Source organism: Apteryx rowi, unplaced genomic scaffold (genome assembly GCF_003343035.1).
Source record: "Apteryx rowi isolate R43461 unplaced genomic scaffold, aptRow1 scaffold_17, whole genome shotgun sequence".
In the NCBI taxonomy this organism is placed as follows: domain Eukaryota; kingdom Metazoa; phylum Chordata; class Aves; order Apterygiformes; family Apterygidae; genus Apteryx; species Apteryx rowi.
Window position 1 is genome coordinate 4,878,140 of NW_020447974.1, and position 19,911 is coordinate 4,898,050.

The 19,911-nt window shown below is 42.8% G+C and overlaps 1 protein-coding gene across 2 annotated transcripts in view; it reads right to left on the reverse strand.

Moving 5' to 3' along the window:
* The window catches only part of CEMIP (cell migration inducing hyaluronidase 1), a 52,970-nt gene that overhangs the window by 21,297 nt on the left and 11,762 nt on the right, over window positions 1-19,911 (reverse strand). For both annotated transcript variants that reach the window (XM_026060569.1, XM_026060568.1), the window contains exons 9-13: window positions 19,253-19,394; window positions 18,056-18,247; window positions 8,740-8,915; window positions 7,958-8,167; window positions 1,801-2,006 (exon numbers count right to left, since the gene is read on the reverse strand). In XM_026060569.1, the coding sequence (XP_025916354.1) occupies window positions 1,801-2,006; window positions 7,958-8,167; window positions 8,740-8,915; window positions 18,056-18,247; window positions 19,253-19,394 (926 nt within the window). The remainder of the gene's footprint in view (window positions 1-1,800; window positions 2,007-7,957; window positions 8,168-8,739; window positions 8,916-18,055; window positions 18,248-19,252; window positions 19,395-19,911) is intronic.

Here is a 19,911-nt window from a genome sequence, read left to right on the forward strand (position 1 = left end):
CCTCCAACTATAACAGTGTAAAATCAGAGAAAAGAAATCCAGACTATGGGCAGAAGCGTTCCTCTCACCCAGCAGCTTCAAAGCAGCACCAATGCTCTTTGGTCTTAAGACAAACTCCACCATGGAAGACTTCCTTTTCTCTTGCATAGTGGTCTTGTCCTCAAACTTTGATGATTCGCCATCAGTTTAAAACTTTTAAAGGTAAACTTGAAGTCCGTCTTTTAATGGAAGATGCTCTGAAAACAACCTGGTTTTACAGGTCTGCTCTAGACCACTTGCTATGTTCCCTGGACTACACCGGAGGATTTGTTTGCCTAGATCAAGGCCTCTCAGTGAGTGGTAGAAAATATCTTTAAAACTCTGTTCAGCTTCTGTATTTTCACTTTTTACTATAACCTTTCCTGCTGGGATATGCATACAGCCAGGTGCAAACTATAAACAACTACTTGATTCCATGAGATATCTGGAAACACTCTGGTGGAGGATTTCACAATTCATGGCTGAGAGTCTGTCATCCCGGGGAAACACTCTGCACATGGCTAGGACGAGTCAGTTGCAGAGAGAGCCATTAAGCACACAGGTTTTTACTTTAAGAATTTAGTACTGTCTCAAGAAGAATCAGGAGAATGGGGGAAGAATGAGAAAGCTAACTAGCTACCTGATATGCATCAAAATGGATAGGTTCCCTGAGCGGTCAATAATTATCAATAAAACCATATTCCTAGGTTGTGTACCTTGATTTTAGGGAGAAAAAATAGCTGAAAAATCATGGAAAGGAGGGCTAGAATAGCCTTCAGGAGCTCAGCTGGTCCATACTCTGCCCTATGACAGGACCAACTATAGCTGCAATATTCCTGACTTGCATTTCTCTAACCTGTTCTTAAAAATTACTGCTGATGAAGAACCCATGACTTCCTCTGAGAAGGAATTCTACCACTTAACTATGCAGCCAAGTTGGTTTTGTTTTTCTTTTATTTCACAAGGCAACAGAACTGCAAAGAGAACTTGTAAAATCCCTTCTCATCGCAAATGCTTCTATAATCTTCATCTAAACCTCAGCTGGCAGATCTGAAAAGATGCATTAGAGGAAGGGATCTTGCAAAAGGGAAGATGAAAGACAATCAGCATTTTTCAAGGTTTAATACAGAGTTTGTGGCATATAGAAGTTTTGAGAAGTTCTCATCAAAGCATTTTCATGTGCTTATGTATAGATAGTCTATTAGAGATCCTACAGGCATATACAGTCTTTGATCTTTTATTGCTAAGTTCTAATTCTGTGCTAAACGCATTTAGCATAACCATTTGGGTTTCATTTCACAGCTTAGGTAGACTGTGCCAAACGAATGCGTAATGCCACTGCCATATCATTAAACAATATCCATTCTCCACAAATAATGATTTTGAAAGTAAGGAGCATATTTCCAAAACCAGTTACCATTTGACATGCGCACAAGTGTCAGAATCCAGCCCACTCTGAACTCAGTGACTAGTTACCAAGCCATTAGGGATGTAAATAACTCCATAAGGTGCAAGACACCGCTATACTTTGCAAGGGTGATTTTCAACAATATCTGAGGTAGCCACCATCTCAGACTACTTTATACTAAAAAGGAAAATTACACCTCAGGTGTATAGGCATCTAAATAACACAAGCAGAAATATCCCATAGAGACTGCTCTCTCAACTTTTGGGAAAGCAGCCTAGACTTCTGAAGGTGACTACATGACCATGTACATGTAAACTGCCTTTCGTGGCTAAGTCCTGCAAAGAAGAAGAAAAAAAAGAAAGGTTCCCACTCACCTACAGTCCTGCCTAGGTTTTGGGATGTACCCTGGGTAAGCACCCTCTGTGATCATCTTGCACATCCTGCTGTCTCGGTCAGAGGGGAGCAGAGTGCTAGGCTTAACAAGCAGTCCAAGGCAATGATCAAATGTGTTGCGTTCTTCTGGTCCATCCTCAGTAAAGAAGCAATGGCCCAGTGCATCATAACCCACAACGTCCTTCACCTGCATGTACAAAGCAGAGGTCTGTGTTCAGGTTTCACCCTTCAGCCACTGCATAATAATAAGAAAACTTACAGTAACAACATAAAAGAACCCCAGTACCTTCTTGAACTAAGGGTATACAAGCAAAAGCAGAAGCAAGATCACTTCCTGATTTTAAGAGTATTTAGTCTGAGCAATAGCTTAGACTTCAAAATAATTAGAATTTGTCATCACCTAGGAAATGCTAGTTCCATTCTTCTTTTGTCTGCCTGTGAAATCAGAGATTATCTTAGCACGAGACTGGAAAAAACACATAGAGGGGATGAATGAAGGACATCAGATGAACAAATCACATCTGGGCTTATTCATCTTCACATGTAGTTACACGAGCAGCTACATAAAATGCATCTGAAAAATGTAGCTGAGCTGAAAAAATATTTTTTCAGGCTATCAGAGAGGCAGCAAGTTGTTTTCCAGACAGGCTGGCTTGTTTTAGGTTTGACCTGATCCTTTTTTCCAAGTTGTTGACAGAAGCTTTACTTGACCCTGAGACAAATCACCTGGTGTTAATCAGTGCAGTTATGTTTTTGGTTTGAATGCTGTTAACATTGGGATACTGCTGTGTCCAACAGAACAATACCCATCACCCCAGTGAAAAATCTGAGAAAACAATTTCAGGAGCAGGTATGTGACTTTGAAGCCTAAGGCTAGGACTGGCTAGGAAACAACAGTACTCAAACACTGTGTCCAACAAGTCAGTCATTAGTGGATTTGTCTGGGATGTGGAAAATTAATTCCAGGTCTACACTGGCCAAGTGAGGGTCCTAGCCACTGAAGTGCTGGCTCTCCTGGAGTCTCTCTTTGCTCTTCCCATTTGTCTTCACCCATCAAGCACTTTGGACCCAGAAAACCTTTCTGACAGAGTTTTGCGTGACACCAATATCTTTCTATAGATGCTTTTGACGGAAGAGCAATTGCCAAAAGGCAAAAGACTATATTAAGCTGGATAAAAAAACCCTGTTCTTTAAGATGTCATTGAAAGACCTAGACTTCCAGATGCCTGAATTACTTCTGTAAACAGGACTGAGACTCTGTCATCTATGTGTCTCATCTCAAAGCTCTCAGGCAAGGAACACCAATTTCAAATCAAATCCCAGGACTAAAGTTGAAATGGTAACAGATTTGTTTTTGCATAAAAAAGAGAGCTTTGCTTGCCAAATCTATTACAAGCTTACATCTGCACACACATCTATTATGTATCATCCATGCTCCAGTGTAAATATTCAAATCTCTGAACACAGGTCATCACAGTAAATTAAACACAGCTAAAATGATCTACAAAGTGGTACATTCCATTAAACTACCTGACTGAAATTTGCTGCTGACTTCTCTGGTTTAATTAGATGGCTTTTGCAAGGTCAAGGTTTCCTTATTTAAGTGTAAAATGTAAATACTAGACTAAACTGTCCCTCCTTGGAAGCATGAACTTTCCTAGACTTGCAATTATAAAGGTTTATGGGATAGGAGAACATTTCAGGAGAGTGACCTATTTTCAGAAGAAATATTCCAACGTGCAGAATGTCTTTTAATCACAGACATGTCAGAACTGCACAGAAATAGACATCTAAACCTATTAGTTTTCTCTCACACAACAATAGAATTGGGAAGACATGTCAGTAACGGTGCTGCAACATTTAGATGATGGAAATGCGCTCCTCAGAGAAATGTTCACCACTTGCTATTGCCATTCATCTTTCCAGCCAGCACAGCACTGTACCAGGACCGAGATGTGAAAAACTGTGGTGATTAGCCTACAGCTGGGGCAAAGCCCACCTCTGTGCATGTGGAGTAACATCACAGGGGAACACATCTCCCAGTACAGTAAGAGAGGAATGAGGTAGAGAGAGGAATATGCACTAGCAGAGGGCCTCAGAGCCGGCAAACCACCCATAGCTATCCTTCATCCCTGACAGCCAACAGAGCACCACTGATTTATCAGCCAGTGATCTGGCCCCTAATGTATCTGTCACCTATTTGATTAACTTTTGCTTTGGTCAGCTCTGAGTTAATTTCCTGTGCATCTTTTCATGCAGAAGCCCAGTACTGAAATATCTGGATAGCAAAGAGCTGCTCATTCCAAAAGCACTTTTCCAGTGAATTTTATTTTTGATTTGATGAAAACCTTCCTAATAGTGCAGAATCTTACTTCAGCCATGAGTAATCTATGGCCAGATTATGCCCTCTGCGGTAAAACAACTGCCATGTAGCATAGCTGGACTACTAAAAGCAGATACCGCTGTAGTGCTTAGATAGCACAACCTCTTATTCCATGAAGTACAGCTCTCCACTGGATCCTGCCTGCCTGTTTATTGACCTCCATTTAATTTCCTTCCCTGATGACTGTCTCTGTTTTAGCTTGCACACTAGGATCCAGTTGAGACAGTGGAAATCAGAGTAAAGTTTGATCCCTGGGAGTGCAGTGGTTTAACTAGGTGGTTTTATGGCCAGTGTATTACAGAAAACATTGTGTAATTACTGTCATTTTCAAACAGTAATTATGGGGAGAAGAGAATTTCTACAGTTTTTTTCCCCAGAAGGACCCCCCCTATGCCTTATAGTGAACATGAATTTGCAGACAAGTGCAGAATAGCCCACTGACAGAGGTGAGCTACTGTTGGGATGGGGACTATTAGCAACACTGTACAGGTCCACAGAAAAACAGTTCTGACATCAGGAATACATGGGACACTGCCTTTCTCCTGATGTTTTCAGTGTAGTATTTCTAGAGCTTGTTCTAAAAGAATGAAAAGTTTAAGTGACATGAGAAAAGTGATAGCCAGGCAAGCAGAGGAGTCTATGCAAATTACCAGCCTGCTTTAATGACAGGTAAAAATAAATGATGCCCCTCTCCCATTTGTTAAAGCGTTTACACAGGTACTTAGATACAGTCATGTGAGAAGCCCCTTTGAAATGAGTGGCCTAAAGTCAAGTACGTCCTTAAGTGCTTTGCTATGCTGAGGTTTAATAGTCCAGCAAGATTTTTGTATGTCTACTTCCAAAGTGTGGTTCATGCTCATCATCAAGGGAAATTGATCCTCAGCAAAGTATGCTTTGGATTTGCCTGAGCTCAGAGAAAATGAATGTTACCTGGGGGGACGCAGAGTTCATTGCTGTTTGTACAAATGATGTTTGCACRTATACAAACAGGTAGTGTTGCCCAAGTAAGGTGGTAATAGGCAACTAGGAAATGCATGGAATAACAGTAGCACTCATCAGAGACCCATCTTGGTGCCTGTGAACATAAATGGGGCAGGAGGAGGAGGAAAGAAAGGAAAATAGAGTAGAAAAAAAAAAAGGTAAGGAGAATGCTGTGGGATCGCCTGATGAATCAAGGGATGGAACTGCTGACTGCAGATGTCTATCACAGAGCAATGAAATGCCATTTAACTGATGCAACCTTTGAAGTACCTCTTCTGTGATGCAACTGGACAAACATGGTTAGATTGCTTTATTTTACTGGGGCTTTCCTTTCAGCTGAAGGCAACAATTGGTTAAAATCCCAAAATAGGTTAAGTATTATGGGTATAGTTTAGTGCTCACATATTATGATAAACCATAATCATCAGGGAATAAATTCTTGATCAAGATTTCAGACTGTGTGTCCTAAAATTTAAGATTTCTTTTAAGTGCCTTGTCATGGAGTTGAATCAAGGTCCTTTAGGGAATTGTGGCTGTTGAGTAACAGCAGACGAATCAAGCTGCTTTCATCAGCTACATCAGTCTGTCTAAATTTCATCATGCCATCTTGGCTGGAAAAGCCTGAGAACATGGATCCCTATAATATTTCCAAGTCACAGTGACGCAGCTGTCACTTGGAGAAGGCACAAGAGACAGAAATATTTCCAATGCTCTATATAAACTCAACCATCTGACCCATAAGAAAAATGCCAGGCTCTGGGTATTTGGGTTGGCATGTATTAGCCAATAGGGAATTAACATCACAAATTAGATTTAGAACTAAGGCTTTAGTTGGCCTTCAGCTAATCAACAGCTGTGCAACCGCTGTATAGCCAGAGAATGTGTTTGTGGTATCACTGTTAACAGCTTTGCTATTATGTGACAAACAAATCCTGGCAATATTGCCTTTCCACTCTCTGTATTAGTTGTATACTGAGTCCCTGTGTTGGTGCCTTTGAATCAGGTGGGAAGTTGCTAAATGACCTTGAATGCCTTCTATAATTTATATAGGAGGGTTTTTTTTGTTTTTTTTTTTCAGAAGCCAAGTTCATTTGGCAGGTTTTTGGGCTCATGTTAAAAACTTAGAAGGACAGAGGTCAGAAACAGAACCTCAGGTTCATAAATAGCAGATAAAAGCTGCTCTGCTTCTTGAACTGCAATTTCAATGTCCTCCCTTTAACTTTTGTGTATTTTAATTATGTCTGTGGCTACCCTTTCCAGTGCTGCCACTTTCAGAGGCTCCAGCCTGTGGTCCTTGCTGACAAGAAGACTGTAAGACCAAGTTCTCCATGTGCTAGAATAAGCAAAGGAGAAAGTGTTCATCAGTAAGTAAAGGACAAAAATCATCTCTTAGCCAGACAGTGAAAATGCATATTACCCCCCAAAAAGCTCAAGTGCTGTAGACTCTTACAGACTCTTACTGTGATTTGATACGGTAACTTCAGAACAGTGACATGGTCGTGAATTCCTAATGAACAGGGACCCTCCAGGTTACACCTGCCAATAATGTGTTTTCTGGTAAAACTCTGTCATATACAGCAGCAGGGATCTTGACTGTACAAACATTTCTCTTCAGAGTCTCATACTTTTGTTTTCTCCTATTTGAATACAATGCTATCTCACTGAATTGGTGAGGATCCTTGCCTACAGAAATCTTGGCAGGTTAAAATTTCATATTTGAACTGATATTTGGAGAAAAGTTGACTAGTCAAACCTGATGTTTATTCCACACCTTTAGCAGCTCTGCCTTCGGGACAGATTTCTGCACATTTCCCGAATATGGATAAAGACTTCTCTTTTATCACATTCATGTTGTGAGTGGAGCTGGTTGGCTATATAGTTTCAGTAATAACATCCATGCTGTAGTTTTTAGATCCCGATTTAGTTACTGTAGCCAGGTGGGTGTGCTGGGCAATCTCTAATTTCTCATGTGGGTGGCTTTCAAGATACTATTTTGAAACAATGGAAAGTTCAAGTTGACAGAAGCACAGAGGAACCCAAGCAACAACCCATCCGGATTTGAGAAATGCTGAAGGAACAACCATGTTCTGGGAGAAAGCCTTCAGAGGAGGGGAAACAGTGAGAAAAGCCTTTGGGGGCTTTGTGCCAGTCTCCAGGATGTTCAGGGATTTAGCACGGCTCAGAAATGTTTTCCCTCACATTCTTACCACAAAGACGGACATTTGGGGAGAATCTGAATGTGTTCTTATCATCTCTAGTGTGCTGCAATTTGCCTGACAAGTATGTGTCATTTTATAGACACATCCTAGAGGATTTCTTGTTCTGGAGAGCAAGTCTGACAAATCGGGGCTTTGTAAATGCTTAATGCTGTGAATGGCATTGAAAACACAATTCTTTATTACAGGAAAGTTGAAGCATGCTTAAACCTTCTGATTATCCTCTTTAAATAGCAAAAACTCTCTGTCTATAGATAGATTCAACTACTCATTAGAGATGGGCTGGTCTGCAGGCATCTCTGCACACAGAGAAAAGCTCTGCCTGCTCTGAGTCACATGCAGCTGACAGTGCCACATCCTCACACTGACCTCCTCCTTTTTAACATAGGCTGAATTATGCCTAGAATATATATCCACAAAATCAGGGTGGAGGAAAGAAACAGACACTAGATGTAGCAGTAAAATACATTACCCTGCAGTAACTAGCCTATATTCATGATAAAAGGAAATAATTTGGCTGGTACTTTGATCTGTAAGGTAGACATAGGAGCTTCTTACCAGTAAACCATTGGATCCATGGACTGTGACACAGCGGGAGAAGGTATGGTGAATGGAGACATCCTTCACGTACGTTGGAGGGTTGTAGCCTCCCTTCTCATCCACATCTCCAGCCATATGGAAATGAATTGGGTAATGTCCCATTGTCTGCTGGCCCATATATTTCAATTCTAGACCTTCAATATGCGTAGCCTTAAAATCAAGACCAATCTGGAGAACAACGGAACATCAGTCAAGAACCATAAAAGACTTTTGGGGGTAAGAAGGGGGGAAATACAGAGGTAAAAATGATGCTATTGTATCTACTAGAGAAATTTATTGTGTGGAAATGTGTGACTGTAGGGTGAGGAAAAGAGGGTCACAGAGGCTGAGGGGACCATAGCTGTTCTGTGATCCCTCCAGTGCTGCCATGGCTATATCTGACTTTGGTTTGCAAGGCAAACTGTTCACATTTAATGTTTTCCATTAAGTTCTTCAGTCAGCTAGGCTCAAATCTAAAACCTTGGGCAGCAAACCACCAGAATTTGAGGAAAATTGGGATTGGGATGTAGAGACTGTATCTCAGCCTGTCTGGCTCAGCAATGTCTGGAGGGGCATGAGTKGCACTTCAAAGCAGGGGGAACAGCAGCAGCAGCAGGGTGGACCTGCTGTGCTGCAGGGAGAGGCTGTTTGCTCAGCAGGCTGACGCGAGGAATTCCTTTCTTTTAGCGTCCTGGCTTCCTTGGTATGTGCAGGTGTGGTTCTGTGGGGAGAAAAGTGCAAGGAGAGGGCTCCAGCCCTACCTTGATGTGTCCCCCGAAGGTGTCGAAATCAAAGAAGGAGCACAACTTGCTGCTGTACTCGTAGCATTGCCCCTCCATCTCGCCCATGATCACGACGTTCCGGCTCAGCAGCCCCACTTCTGCTCTCATGTCGACGCCGTCAATGACTTCTCCAGTGTGGAGGTACGTTGCTTTCCCTGAGGGAACAAGATCCAGTTTCAGAGCTACTCTGCCAACACTGCTGTTTTCCCTTCATACTTCCTGCGGTGGGGTTAGCGTGATCATGAAAAGAGTAATTGAATCAGCAAAAACTGTTGGCTGACTCCTCAAAGGAGGGAAGCCTGGAGCACAGGTGTTACCCAAGGTCTTGCTGAGATTTCTTCAACAGAGGAAGTGGAATTTTTGGTCTTAAATTGCTTCATTTAGCCAGGGAGTTAAACCAACAGTCTGTTAGACAAAACATACTTCCTACCTTGAAGAGAGACTGTGACCACTCGGGAACTTTTCACATTGGTTTACAATCGGCTGTGTATGAATGTCCAACGCAAAGAAATTTGCTGATGTAGCCACTGAGAAGTCTAAGTCCCCAAAGTAAGCATAGCACTTTCTATAGTGAGACACTGGGAGATGCTCAAATCACATAGCACGGCTCATGGGTGAGCATCAGTCTGATCCTGCTCAAGTCACGGCTGTTAATCTAAACAGGGGCAGGACAGGGCAGAAAGCCTTGGGGAAATTGTGGCCTGAGACAGTTGCAACCCCAGTCCAGCCTGTGGGCTGCAAGATCTCGCCCTGTTTGCAGCTCCCAAACTGCCCAGTTTTGGATCCACCCGCACGTCTCCAGCTTGCTCTCAATGCTTCCCTCTGCCCTGGCTTAGTCAAGTCAATGGGGATCGTCTGTCTGTCCCATGCTGGATGTGCAATCTCCCTTTGCCAGGCCAGGTTGCTAATAGCCTCCTCCCCCCCACACCTGGCTCCTTGGAGGTGTTAAGAGCACATAAAGCCTTTCTTGGCCTGACCAGAGAGGGGTGAACTCCAGGCAGTGTGGATGTCTAGAAAGCAAAATAATCTCTTTGCTGTAATTTCATTCAAACATATTCATCCTCCCTCCTTCCTGCCTTGGCTTTCTGCAGAGAATGCAGTTGGGAAAAGGCTCATCTTACTGACTACATTCTGTATTATTCCAGTAAAAATAAGTAATAAACTCTTTAAGTAAACACTGAACTTTAAGGAATGCTACACTTGCATGTATTTAATTTCAGTGGAACCGTTCAAAGCAGTAATTAGAAACAAATGGCAAGCCCGAAGCCTGACTATCACTGCGAAGCACTTTGTGCTTAAGCAGAGGTGCCAAGCTGCGGGGGGAGGATTTTGAACATTTAAACATTCCTGTTTTAAGCAAAACATGATGCTTTGACTTTATGACAAAGATAAGCAAACACCATTCACTCCCCCTTTCTCCTGGGGCTGGGAGCAGTGTAATTCACTGATAATGCTGGGATTCAGGAAGGGTGAGTGCTCTGCCTTGCTCTGAGATTGCCATGCTGCGTGACATGCTGTTACATGTGCCCTCTGCCTCAGCTCCTCCACCTACAAAATAATGCCATAACATGAAAAACCACTATTTATTAACTAAAAGTGTGGTGATGGCAAGACAGGTGGATGCAAAGCCACACTTTTACCCATTTATCCATTCAGCTTCTGATGAAGAATGAGACAGCATGTTGTTGGGGGGGAAGGCTAGAAGAACTTGTGGAGGGATTAATTATATTGCAGCATGTTTGCTAGGGAAGGAAGGAACCCAGGTCACCTTGTATTCCTTCCTCTTAAAATCGGCATCATGCCGCCCCCTCCTGCCCCTGCGCACACGACAAGAAGTCTGCCCTGGTGCTCCTCGAGGCAGCCCCGGGKCTGGCGGGAGGAGGAGAGCTGCAGCATGGGGTTTGCTTGGCACTCTGCCCGTCCCACCACATCGAAAGTGAGGGGCAGCTCTGGGCTCGGGTTTGCATCTTGTCCACGGTTGCAAATGTCTCCCCAGAAAGGCCTGGCTTGCCTGGGTGTCCCCAGAGCATCGCCTCATCAGGTGCGCGTCCAAAATCAGACCCAGCCTGTCCGAAAAGCAGCTTCGCTTCCCTTACTCACGTGCATTAAAAAGCCGCGGCTGTGAGTGTCCTCTGCATGAGGAAACTCTATGCTAGACCCTTAAGCAACTCCGTTAAGGAACACGGTCTCTCGTTATGAAACTGTCTTTAAGTTGTTATTTTCAGTTTGCCCCCAACGTTGACCTTTCTTTGATTTACTGAAATGCAGGAAGAAGTTCAAATAATCATGAGAACATCCTATTTCAAGCCACATCTCTGGGAGTCATGGCACTGAAATTAGATAGGCAGTTTTGTTATTTATGTGCTGAGCTCTAGAATAATAAATGTCATGCTTGCATGTATTTAATTTAATTTAACACCAGCCCAGACATGCAAAATAGTGTAAGCACTGACAGGAATGTTAAACACGCACTAACCGGATTCTAAATATAACTTCTTGGGTGCATGTTTTTCACTTTGCGCTTTTGCTGACTTGACTTGTTTGGAGATAAAAGGCGAGATGGAAAGCAATTCCTTTCCAATGTAAAAGTGGATTTTGAATAATAGCTCCTTTAACAGAGTTTTGAAAAACAAACCTCTCCTCACAGCAGCCAGAAATTCAAGCTCCCCATGGCAATGGAGCCGTCCTGTGGAAACGGTTCACAGGAGACAGACGCTGGCACAGGAGCCCTCAGGTGCTGTAAATTCCTCCTGGCAACCAGCACTGGGCAGGTCCCATGCGGCTGGCAGGGCTGAGATGCACGCTTATAAACCAGGGCGCTTGCAGGCAGCCCATGGGGCCTGTTCGGTGACGGGCATGAAAAAATAAAAAAAGAGGCTGCTCCGTGGAGAGCAAACCGGCACTGAAGCGGTTTGATGATAAGAAAATAACGCTACAACTTTGAACGTGGGAGCAACGCGTCTGCTGCTTCAGCAGCAAAGCCGATCCCAGGGATTGCCCAAGCCAAAGCCGGGTAACTGATTCACCAGCTCTTTCTTTGGGCTTGGTCTTGCTATATCACTCACAGACAGGAGCGGCCTCACCAGCAAGCCTGACGTGTGCCGGGCTATAATCTAAACCAAACACAGCCTGGCGGTGACAGGGGTTACCTCTCCRCCTGACGGCCCTGTGTGCTGGGAAAAGAATCCCCTGCGTTTGCTGCTCTTGCTGTTGCACTGGTGCCTGCAGTGAGCAGAACATAAATTCATGGGGAAAAACTGCTTTAATTTGCGGGCTTGCCTGACATAGGTCTTGATTCAGCAGAATATGAGCACATTTCCATGCCTACTGCTGAAGACAGTGACTATTAAAGTAATCAGGGCAGTTATCAGTAAGGGTAAGGCAACTATTAAAAGGAAGTATGTATTAAGATAAACATAGATGATCCACAAATCAAGGGCAGGCTTATGTCAACATAACAGTTCAAAGTGGAGTCTCTGCAAACTGTACAAAGCTTCAGGAAAACCTGTCATACTTGAACCTAACCATAAAACCTGGGTCCCAGTCCTTATCAGACCTCAAAAGGGTGGAATTTAAAAACCACTTCAGCAGCTACAGATGCAGATGTGTGCCTAGCTCTGGCGAATTACGTGCAGATATGCCTTAGAAAAGCCTCCCGGGGACACTCACACATTCCTAAATGCCTTGGCTCTAAATGACTTAAACTCCTAAATCTCACTTTCAGAATTCAATCAGGCACTTAGAGGTCTAGGCTTGATCAAGATGAAATGGATCTCAGATACTCCTGATTTTTTTTCTTTTTTCTCTCCTAAATTTTCAGAGTTCTCCAAAGGGTCTTTTGTTCTCCTCCGGACTTTCTCAGGCTGTGGATCAGATCTTCTCTCTCTTGGTCTTTTAACGTTTCCTAAACAACAGTTTTTAAAGGAAATGTTAAACACAAACTTGTCTGTTCAACTCATGTAATCCAGTGACACGGAATACTTTGGGGKTTTTTTTGTTTAAATCAGTGCAACTCATTGTAGATGCCAGCCTAAACCTCTGTCACATTTAGCCTTGGTGCCAAGCATTTGTCATCACTAGTGGTAATGCCTCTATTGCTTATATTTAATAAACAACAAATGTTCTCACAGGCATCCTGTCAAATCCTCATTGTTCTGAATTATACTGATGGTGTTTTCTATTGCATCCCCAAGCCACAAGACTGTAATGTAATGCGGCATGGTTTGGGTGAACTGACCAGCTTCTTGAGTCATGCAGTACAGCCTGGTGCACTAACAAGTAAATATTCCTCCAGGATGCATAACTTTTACATGGGAGATTAAAACCAATTTGCCAGTGGAAGGACTTCGAGTATAAAGGATGAAACTTCAGAAAGAGTTCAGATCTAACCAAGGCTCCTTGGGACGGATTCCTTCTGGGTAACTCACTCTATTTTAGCCCTTCTTCCCTCTTCTCCTGCCGTGGCCCTGCACAGTGCAGTGCACTGTGCACTGCAAAGTTCTGAAATACACCTGTGGCTGTACAGGTGTGAAAAGCCCTGAGTTCATGTGCAGAATATTAAGTGTATGCTTAAGTGCCGCGTTGGATCAAAGCCTTCTGTCAGTAGCTGTTTGGTTTCAAGGCTGAAATTAGTAATCTTATTGCTGCAGACAGATGCGACGTGAGAGGTGATGTGGATGGATGGGAGCCCCTCTGCTCACGCTCTGTGCGGGCTTTAATTGAGCACAGTRCTGCATAATAACGCTATATGGCTTCTAGCTGGTCCTGTTCGAGGCAGGGCAGTCGTCTGCCAGCATCTGTCTCTGTCGGCATCCCAGAGCCATGCCTAAGCACACTTGGTTGAGGCCTCCTGACTTGCGCTGCCCGTCCTCCCATGAGGTGAGAGCCCCCGCTGCCCCTAAGGTAAGGGCTTTTGGTGTTTGATCCCAAAGATTGCCACACACTTTCCTAAACCCACTCCTGTCCTGCTTCATGCCCTCTTTCTGCACTAGCTCACTGGCAATCTACCTATATTTTTCTGTAAATGGGAAGTTTTCCCTCTCTGACCTTTCAGTTTTTTCTCTCCTTACCCTGACACTGAAGTCCTTGCAGTTGGGGTGGGACGATTAGGCAGGTCTGGYTGGCAAACAGATCAAATCCTTACTTCTTAAAATGAGCCCAAACATGAACCTTTTGAACTGCTATGTAAACTTTATTGTGTTTCTTCTAACTCTGCTTCTAGGCAATGGCCAAAGGTGGAAAAAGGAGCTCTGAAAGTCTGCTAGAAAGGGCCATTTCACAATATTTCCTGCCCAACCCTTAAGCACCAGAGATGCCTTAAGAAAAAGAGCTTCCAAGGAATTCCAGCCGAAACGATGCCAACCTCTACACAGACCTCTCCAAATCATTAAAAGTATCTGAATTTTGACGATGGAGTAACTTCCCCCGCTCTTATAGCACAATGCGAATGCTGACACAGGCAGTTACTGTGGAGTTGTTAGAGGATTATATATTTACAACCTCTTTTATTTCAGAGCAAGCTTCCTACATGAACAAGAGCCCAGTAAACTCCATATCTCTAAAATATCCACAGCCCAATAGGCTGGATTTAAGATATGTGTAATTGTAATCATAGATTTTCTAATATGTGGGATAATTTGAGTAATTATGCCAGGCACAAATAGGTTTGTTCATGCTTTATCAAGAGCCATGTACGAGCACAAAGGGCATTTCAGCATTTCTCTTCCATGGGGAAACTTATCAGCATTGGTAGTAACTTCATACAGAGGGACCAAGATGCAGATAAGACTTGTTTCCCAGGGAAACTAGACAAAATACTTGATCTTTCCTACTATCCAGTTCTGCCATAACAACACAACCCTTCCTTCCTTCCTTCCTTCCTTCCTTCCCTCTCCCTCCCGCTCTGCTGTACTGCCGTCCCTCCCCGGGGCTTTGTGAAGTTCTGAGATCAAACACTTTTAATCCGTTCCCACAGAGAAAAAATTCTAGGCAAAAAAATGACAAGCAAAAAAGTTAAACAAAAGGAGGCGAGTGGGGAGAAAAGTTCCATTTAAATGAGCGACAGTTTGACTGGGACTCGTGGCCTTCGGAGTTCAGTCCTCTCTCGAGTAGCATTTACTCAGGAAAGTAATCATTTTGACATTAGTGGAATTACTCACTCCAATAAAGGAGTGCCCAAGATCCGTCCTTGGGTGCCCTCCCTCGCTTTCAATGCTGAGATTTTTCAGAGGGCCACAGTTAGACACCCAAATCCTGCTAAAATCTAATGAGAATGGAGTATTAACTTGCTTAAGCTCTTTTGAAAAGACCAGCCTTATTTTCCTTCAACACTCATCTTCTTTGCCTCTAATCAAGCCATTTCTAGCAAGTAAAGCAAGTATGACTTTTCAGCAGGAAGTATCAAATATAAATAGCACATGAGCTAACTAATAAGTTTGACTTATTTGGCACAATACCCTAAACCATGTCTATTAAAATATTATTAAACGATGAGAGCATCAATTATAATTAAAGCTTGGTATGCCAAGTGGCTGCCATACCAAATCATCTGTCCACAGAGCAGAGGTTTTCTAAAATTTTTTAACAGAGAGACTCTTAAGTAGTTCAGATCTGACATTTATGTTTTGTTAAAAAAAAGTGGAAAGGAAAAAATAAAGATTAAAAGGAATATAACCCATCACGGGTAGGAATGGTTTTATCATTCGTCTTTCAAAGGGTAGACTTCTGGAGCTCTCAGCTGCTAACCTAAACTTCTCAGGAAAATTAGGTCATTCCACTTATTACAAATGACACCCCCCCAGGCCACGTATATTAATGCATCGTCATGAAAGCCTTTTCTCAGAAGGAGCAGAGCAAGCCTGAAGATCTCCTGCTGGGAAAGGCAGGCAGACATTCAAGAGGAAGGTCTTCTGCACACCATTAGGAGCCCAACGCACTCGCTGTGCTGGGGGACCACTTGCGCAAAGGCTAGAGGCCCTGCCCTGCTGCTTGCCCATTATTTTTATGCGATTGCTCTCTGTCTGTCTGTCATTCCCCCTTGGCAAGACGTTTGAGCCTGCTGGCCAAATACACCCCCAAACCTGCTGCCGYGGTACGGCTGCCCACCCAGCAGGTCGGGGCATCGCGGGCAGGGGTGCAGGCTGCAGGGAGCTGGAGTCACGCTCCTGGGGCTCTGGGCACCAGGGGGTCRTTAATTCTTCTTGTTCTGGCTAATTGCCTGCCATGGCACGGGGGGATGAACGAGGTTATACGATGGCCAAGCACAGAGTACCCCGGTGACCTGCTGGCTCCTAAAGACAGCTCAGCCATCCTCAGGATTTATTTCACCTAGACTGAACTTAGGATCAGGCAGATCATTTTATTTTATAGTGTGAATGTGCTTTTGTTACAAGAAAGTGGGATATGATTTTTATTACTGGACCAGATTCTGGCCTGATTGATACAATCAGTGAAATCCCATTGACGTCAATGGGGTTGCCTGGATATAAGTAAGGGCAGACTTTGGCTCCAGTATTCGTGTTATTTGTGGTAATAAAAGGAATGTCCTGATTCTCCTAAGGAGTAATTGGAGACCAAGAGCACAATTAATTTAACAAGTGTTTCCACTTGCTTCTTTACTTAAAAATCACATTTTTTTTTTGTTTTTAACCCCTTATTCATTTCCTTAAATTAACTTAGTGGCCACTGCTGTGGAAGATAAATATAATTACATGAATTTCACAGATCCATAAGCTTATGGGAAGAGCCTAAGAGAAATATTAATCTGTGGTCTTTATTTTTATTGACTATCTTCCAAGATCATCCTCATGAAGTAACTTGTATCCTACTAGTCTGGAACAGTTTTTCCAATAGCTCAAAACTTGCTCAAGAAAAATATTCAGTTTGGAGATGTGTCTTCTTTATAAGTTGAAAGTACTAGTCATTTTAAGTCATAAGACTATGATACATTCAAACTGAGAATAACATTTTTCTTGGCTTCACAAACACCTCTCCTTTAGGCTAACAATGAATGACTAGAGCTCTGTGAAAAAGCAGTTGCCAAAGGAAGTATATTCGTATCTTCCAGAAGAGGTTGCATCAGAGATAATGATAAAGTAGCTCATTTCACAGAACTGAGCAAGCTCCCCGGTGCATTGGATGTTGCCCTCATGGTTTCTCAGAAAGATTTTACTGTAAATATACACAAAACCTCTGCCTAGAAAAATTGCCAGTGCTTAAGCAAAAGATAATGTAACATGCATGAATTACCACCGTTCAAATATGGCCTCAGCTATTATACATTTTTATATTTAAAAAATAACCTTTGCTTTTGTAAAATATGGCAATTACAAGTTCTTCATCTATTCACAAAAGAGGCACTTAAGGTGATGTTTCCATATTCTATTCATCAGTGTGCCAAAATCTAGTTCTAGAAGAAAAAGACCACTTTACAAACTCAAGTGGAGATGCACATCTCCCACTCTGCATTTCACTTTTATGCTCGTATTAGTAACACTCTGTGCTTGGTCATAGTTACACTATTTAATTGGACTTAGTAGTTGAAGGCCACTTTACAGTCATTAGACTGCAATGTCTGATCAGCAGCAGCAATTTGTTTCAGATTTGAGCTAGTCACCATCAAGAGAAAAACACCATGGCTCTGCAAAGCTTCCCGTTCCTTCTGCTCAGATTAATTCAGACAGCTCTCTACAAACTCCGTTGCCCCAAGTACTGTGGCCCAAGACAATATGGTTGGCCACGTGACTCCAGAAATGCTTGGTTAATACATCACCTCAAAGCAATGCAGTCTAGACACACAGTAAAAAGAAACAGTAGCTTCAGTAGTACAGAACAGAGTTTCTAAAATGTAAGATTACATTTCTTGTTAAATATAACTTTCTTAGGAAAATAGCCAGCTACACATTACTTCATAGCCTTAAAAATTTCTCATGGTCTGCTCCTCCTCTAGCTCACCCTCTAGTTCAGCTAGGCTCACCTCCTGCTCTCCAGAAAGTGGTACATTTTCAAAAATAGAAATGCAAAACAGAATATTTCAAGCACATTAAATGTATTTGTCTCCCTTAAATAAATTCAATAATGTTCTTGGGGACAAAAAACAAACAAACAAAAAAACCCAGTCAGGTACTGAAAAGGGAAGGTAGAAAGGAACCAGAATCAAGATAGATGTTTTTCAAGCAAGAAAGGCATATGTTACTCAAAACTACCCATGCAATTCTATTTACTTAATGGAGTTACCTCAGTGCAAATGACAGAATTTGTCTAACATAATACTGACATGACAAGCCAAATACCTTACCTGCTACCTTGACCTGGTTGGCTCTGCAGGCCCTGCATGACAGTACGGGGAACTCTTCCGCCTGGTACATGGAGTAGTCTGTGCTTGCAACCACAATTGTATCCCCGGGTTGCCATGAGCTCACATCGTCCGCCAGGTTCAAGACCGTGCTGTTCACATTGGTGTCAATGGTTACCGAAAGCTTGGGTTTCACTGAAAAGCAGAAATGGGAGGATGGGGAATTCCGTTAATCTTATCACAAAGTGCTTGCTCATTTTTTTTGTCTGGAACACCACCAAAAAATGATGATTTCCTCATGCAACATGAAACAGTTAACTCTTCCAAACATGCTCTTTACTGGTTTTGGTTTGGAAAGCAAGCAAACAAGAAAGTGTTTTCTGTTAGTTGCAGGCAGGTGGATTTTCCACTAATCCCACAACTAAATTTAAATGTAGATCTTAGCGACTGGTTTTCACCACACCCACTTAGCAACAGCACTTACGGGCACCGGGCACTGGTATTTACAGCAGCCAAGTGGTCTTTAACTTAATGWCTGCTTTTTCCAACAAACCGTTTTCTACCCTTCTGTTCCCACCAACTGAACTCTAAAGAATCCCTTCTAATAACCAGGTTAGAATAGTGGTGTTGGAATTAGTAACTACAAAATGAATTATTACTTTTAAAACCTGTTGTCTTCTCGCACGCTAAATGAGTAATCCTACCTCATTCCAAAAATGCTTTAGTAAAAGTCAAGATATGTAAAGAAGGGACTTGCCCAGTATTTGCTGTAGCATTGCTGGGTTTTAGAGACACCACCCTATTACCTCTGCTAGTGGGCAGGAATTTTTCCTGAGATAAATCTTCRGCTGTTGTATCTGAGTTCATGTCAATACCCCAGCCAAAACCATAGCTTGGGAAATTACTGAAGTAACTCTCATGCTGAACAAAAGTCACTCATCAGAGGACAGTATTTCTGCTTTTCCCTGGTCTGGATTAGGCCAATACTGTCTACCTCAGGCAGAGCGCTCACCAGAGGGGACCACAGGTCTCTGGGTACCAGCAACAAAAATACTACATGAAATTCAAGTTTCTCAAATGGATTCTCTTTCTCAGGGTTGAACTCCTGCATCCTCCGAACAGCCATGCCAGGGGAGGAGGAGCGCAGAACAGGCCCTCCGAATGACACGAGAGTCTGACTTTCAAAAACAGGTCACATACCAGATTTGCCACACAGGAACCGTACTTTGTAGTTCCGGCAACCTTCATCTCTCTGGTCCTTACCAAGGCACAGGAACCTATAATCGCGGCCACTTTTGTAAAAAACCTCAGTTGTTAAATTAGCTCCATCAAGCGTCACTGCCTGAAATGAGAAAAGAAATATGAAACAGGTGATACCTAGACGTGAAGGGATTTCACCTACACATCGACACCTTCAGAACAGGCTATTGCTTTGTTTTCAGATGATGCACCATAGTTGCATAACAAAACAGGATGACTCTTACATGTACTATCCAGCCGGCACTGCAGCTGGTGCTCAAACAGAGCTATTTCATGTGCAGACTGCGTAGATTATTGCTAGGTGTATGTGTTTCTCCCGTATCTATATTAAGACCATGTGCTTTTTTTGGAAGGAGTATTCTGAGCTTTGCTAACATCTGCCTTGGTGCCCTAGAATTTCTCTTGCCATTTGTTTGAGGTCAGATGAAAACACTGAACACAGATGCTTGTACCCAATGAACTCATGGTTTTCAAGCCTCTTGACTGTACTCATTTCATTACTTGCAGCTAGACTATGTCTGAGCCTTGCAGAAGAAAGACGGGGGAGGGGTCTTATTTCTTCTTTGCATGAACCAGTGATAGTTGCTATCTCTCCTAAG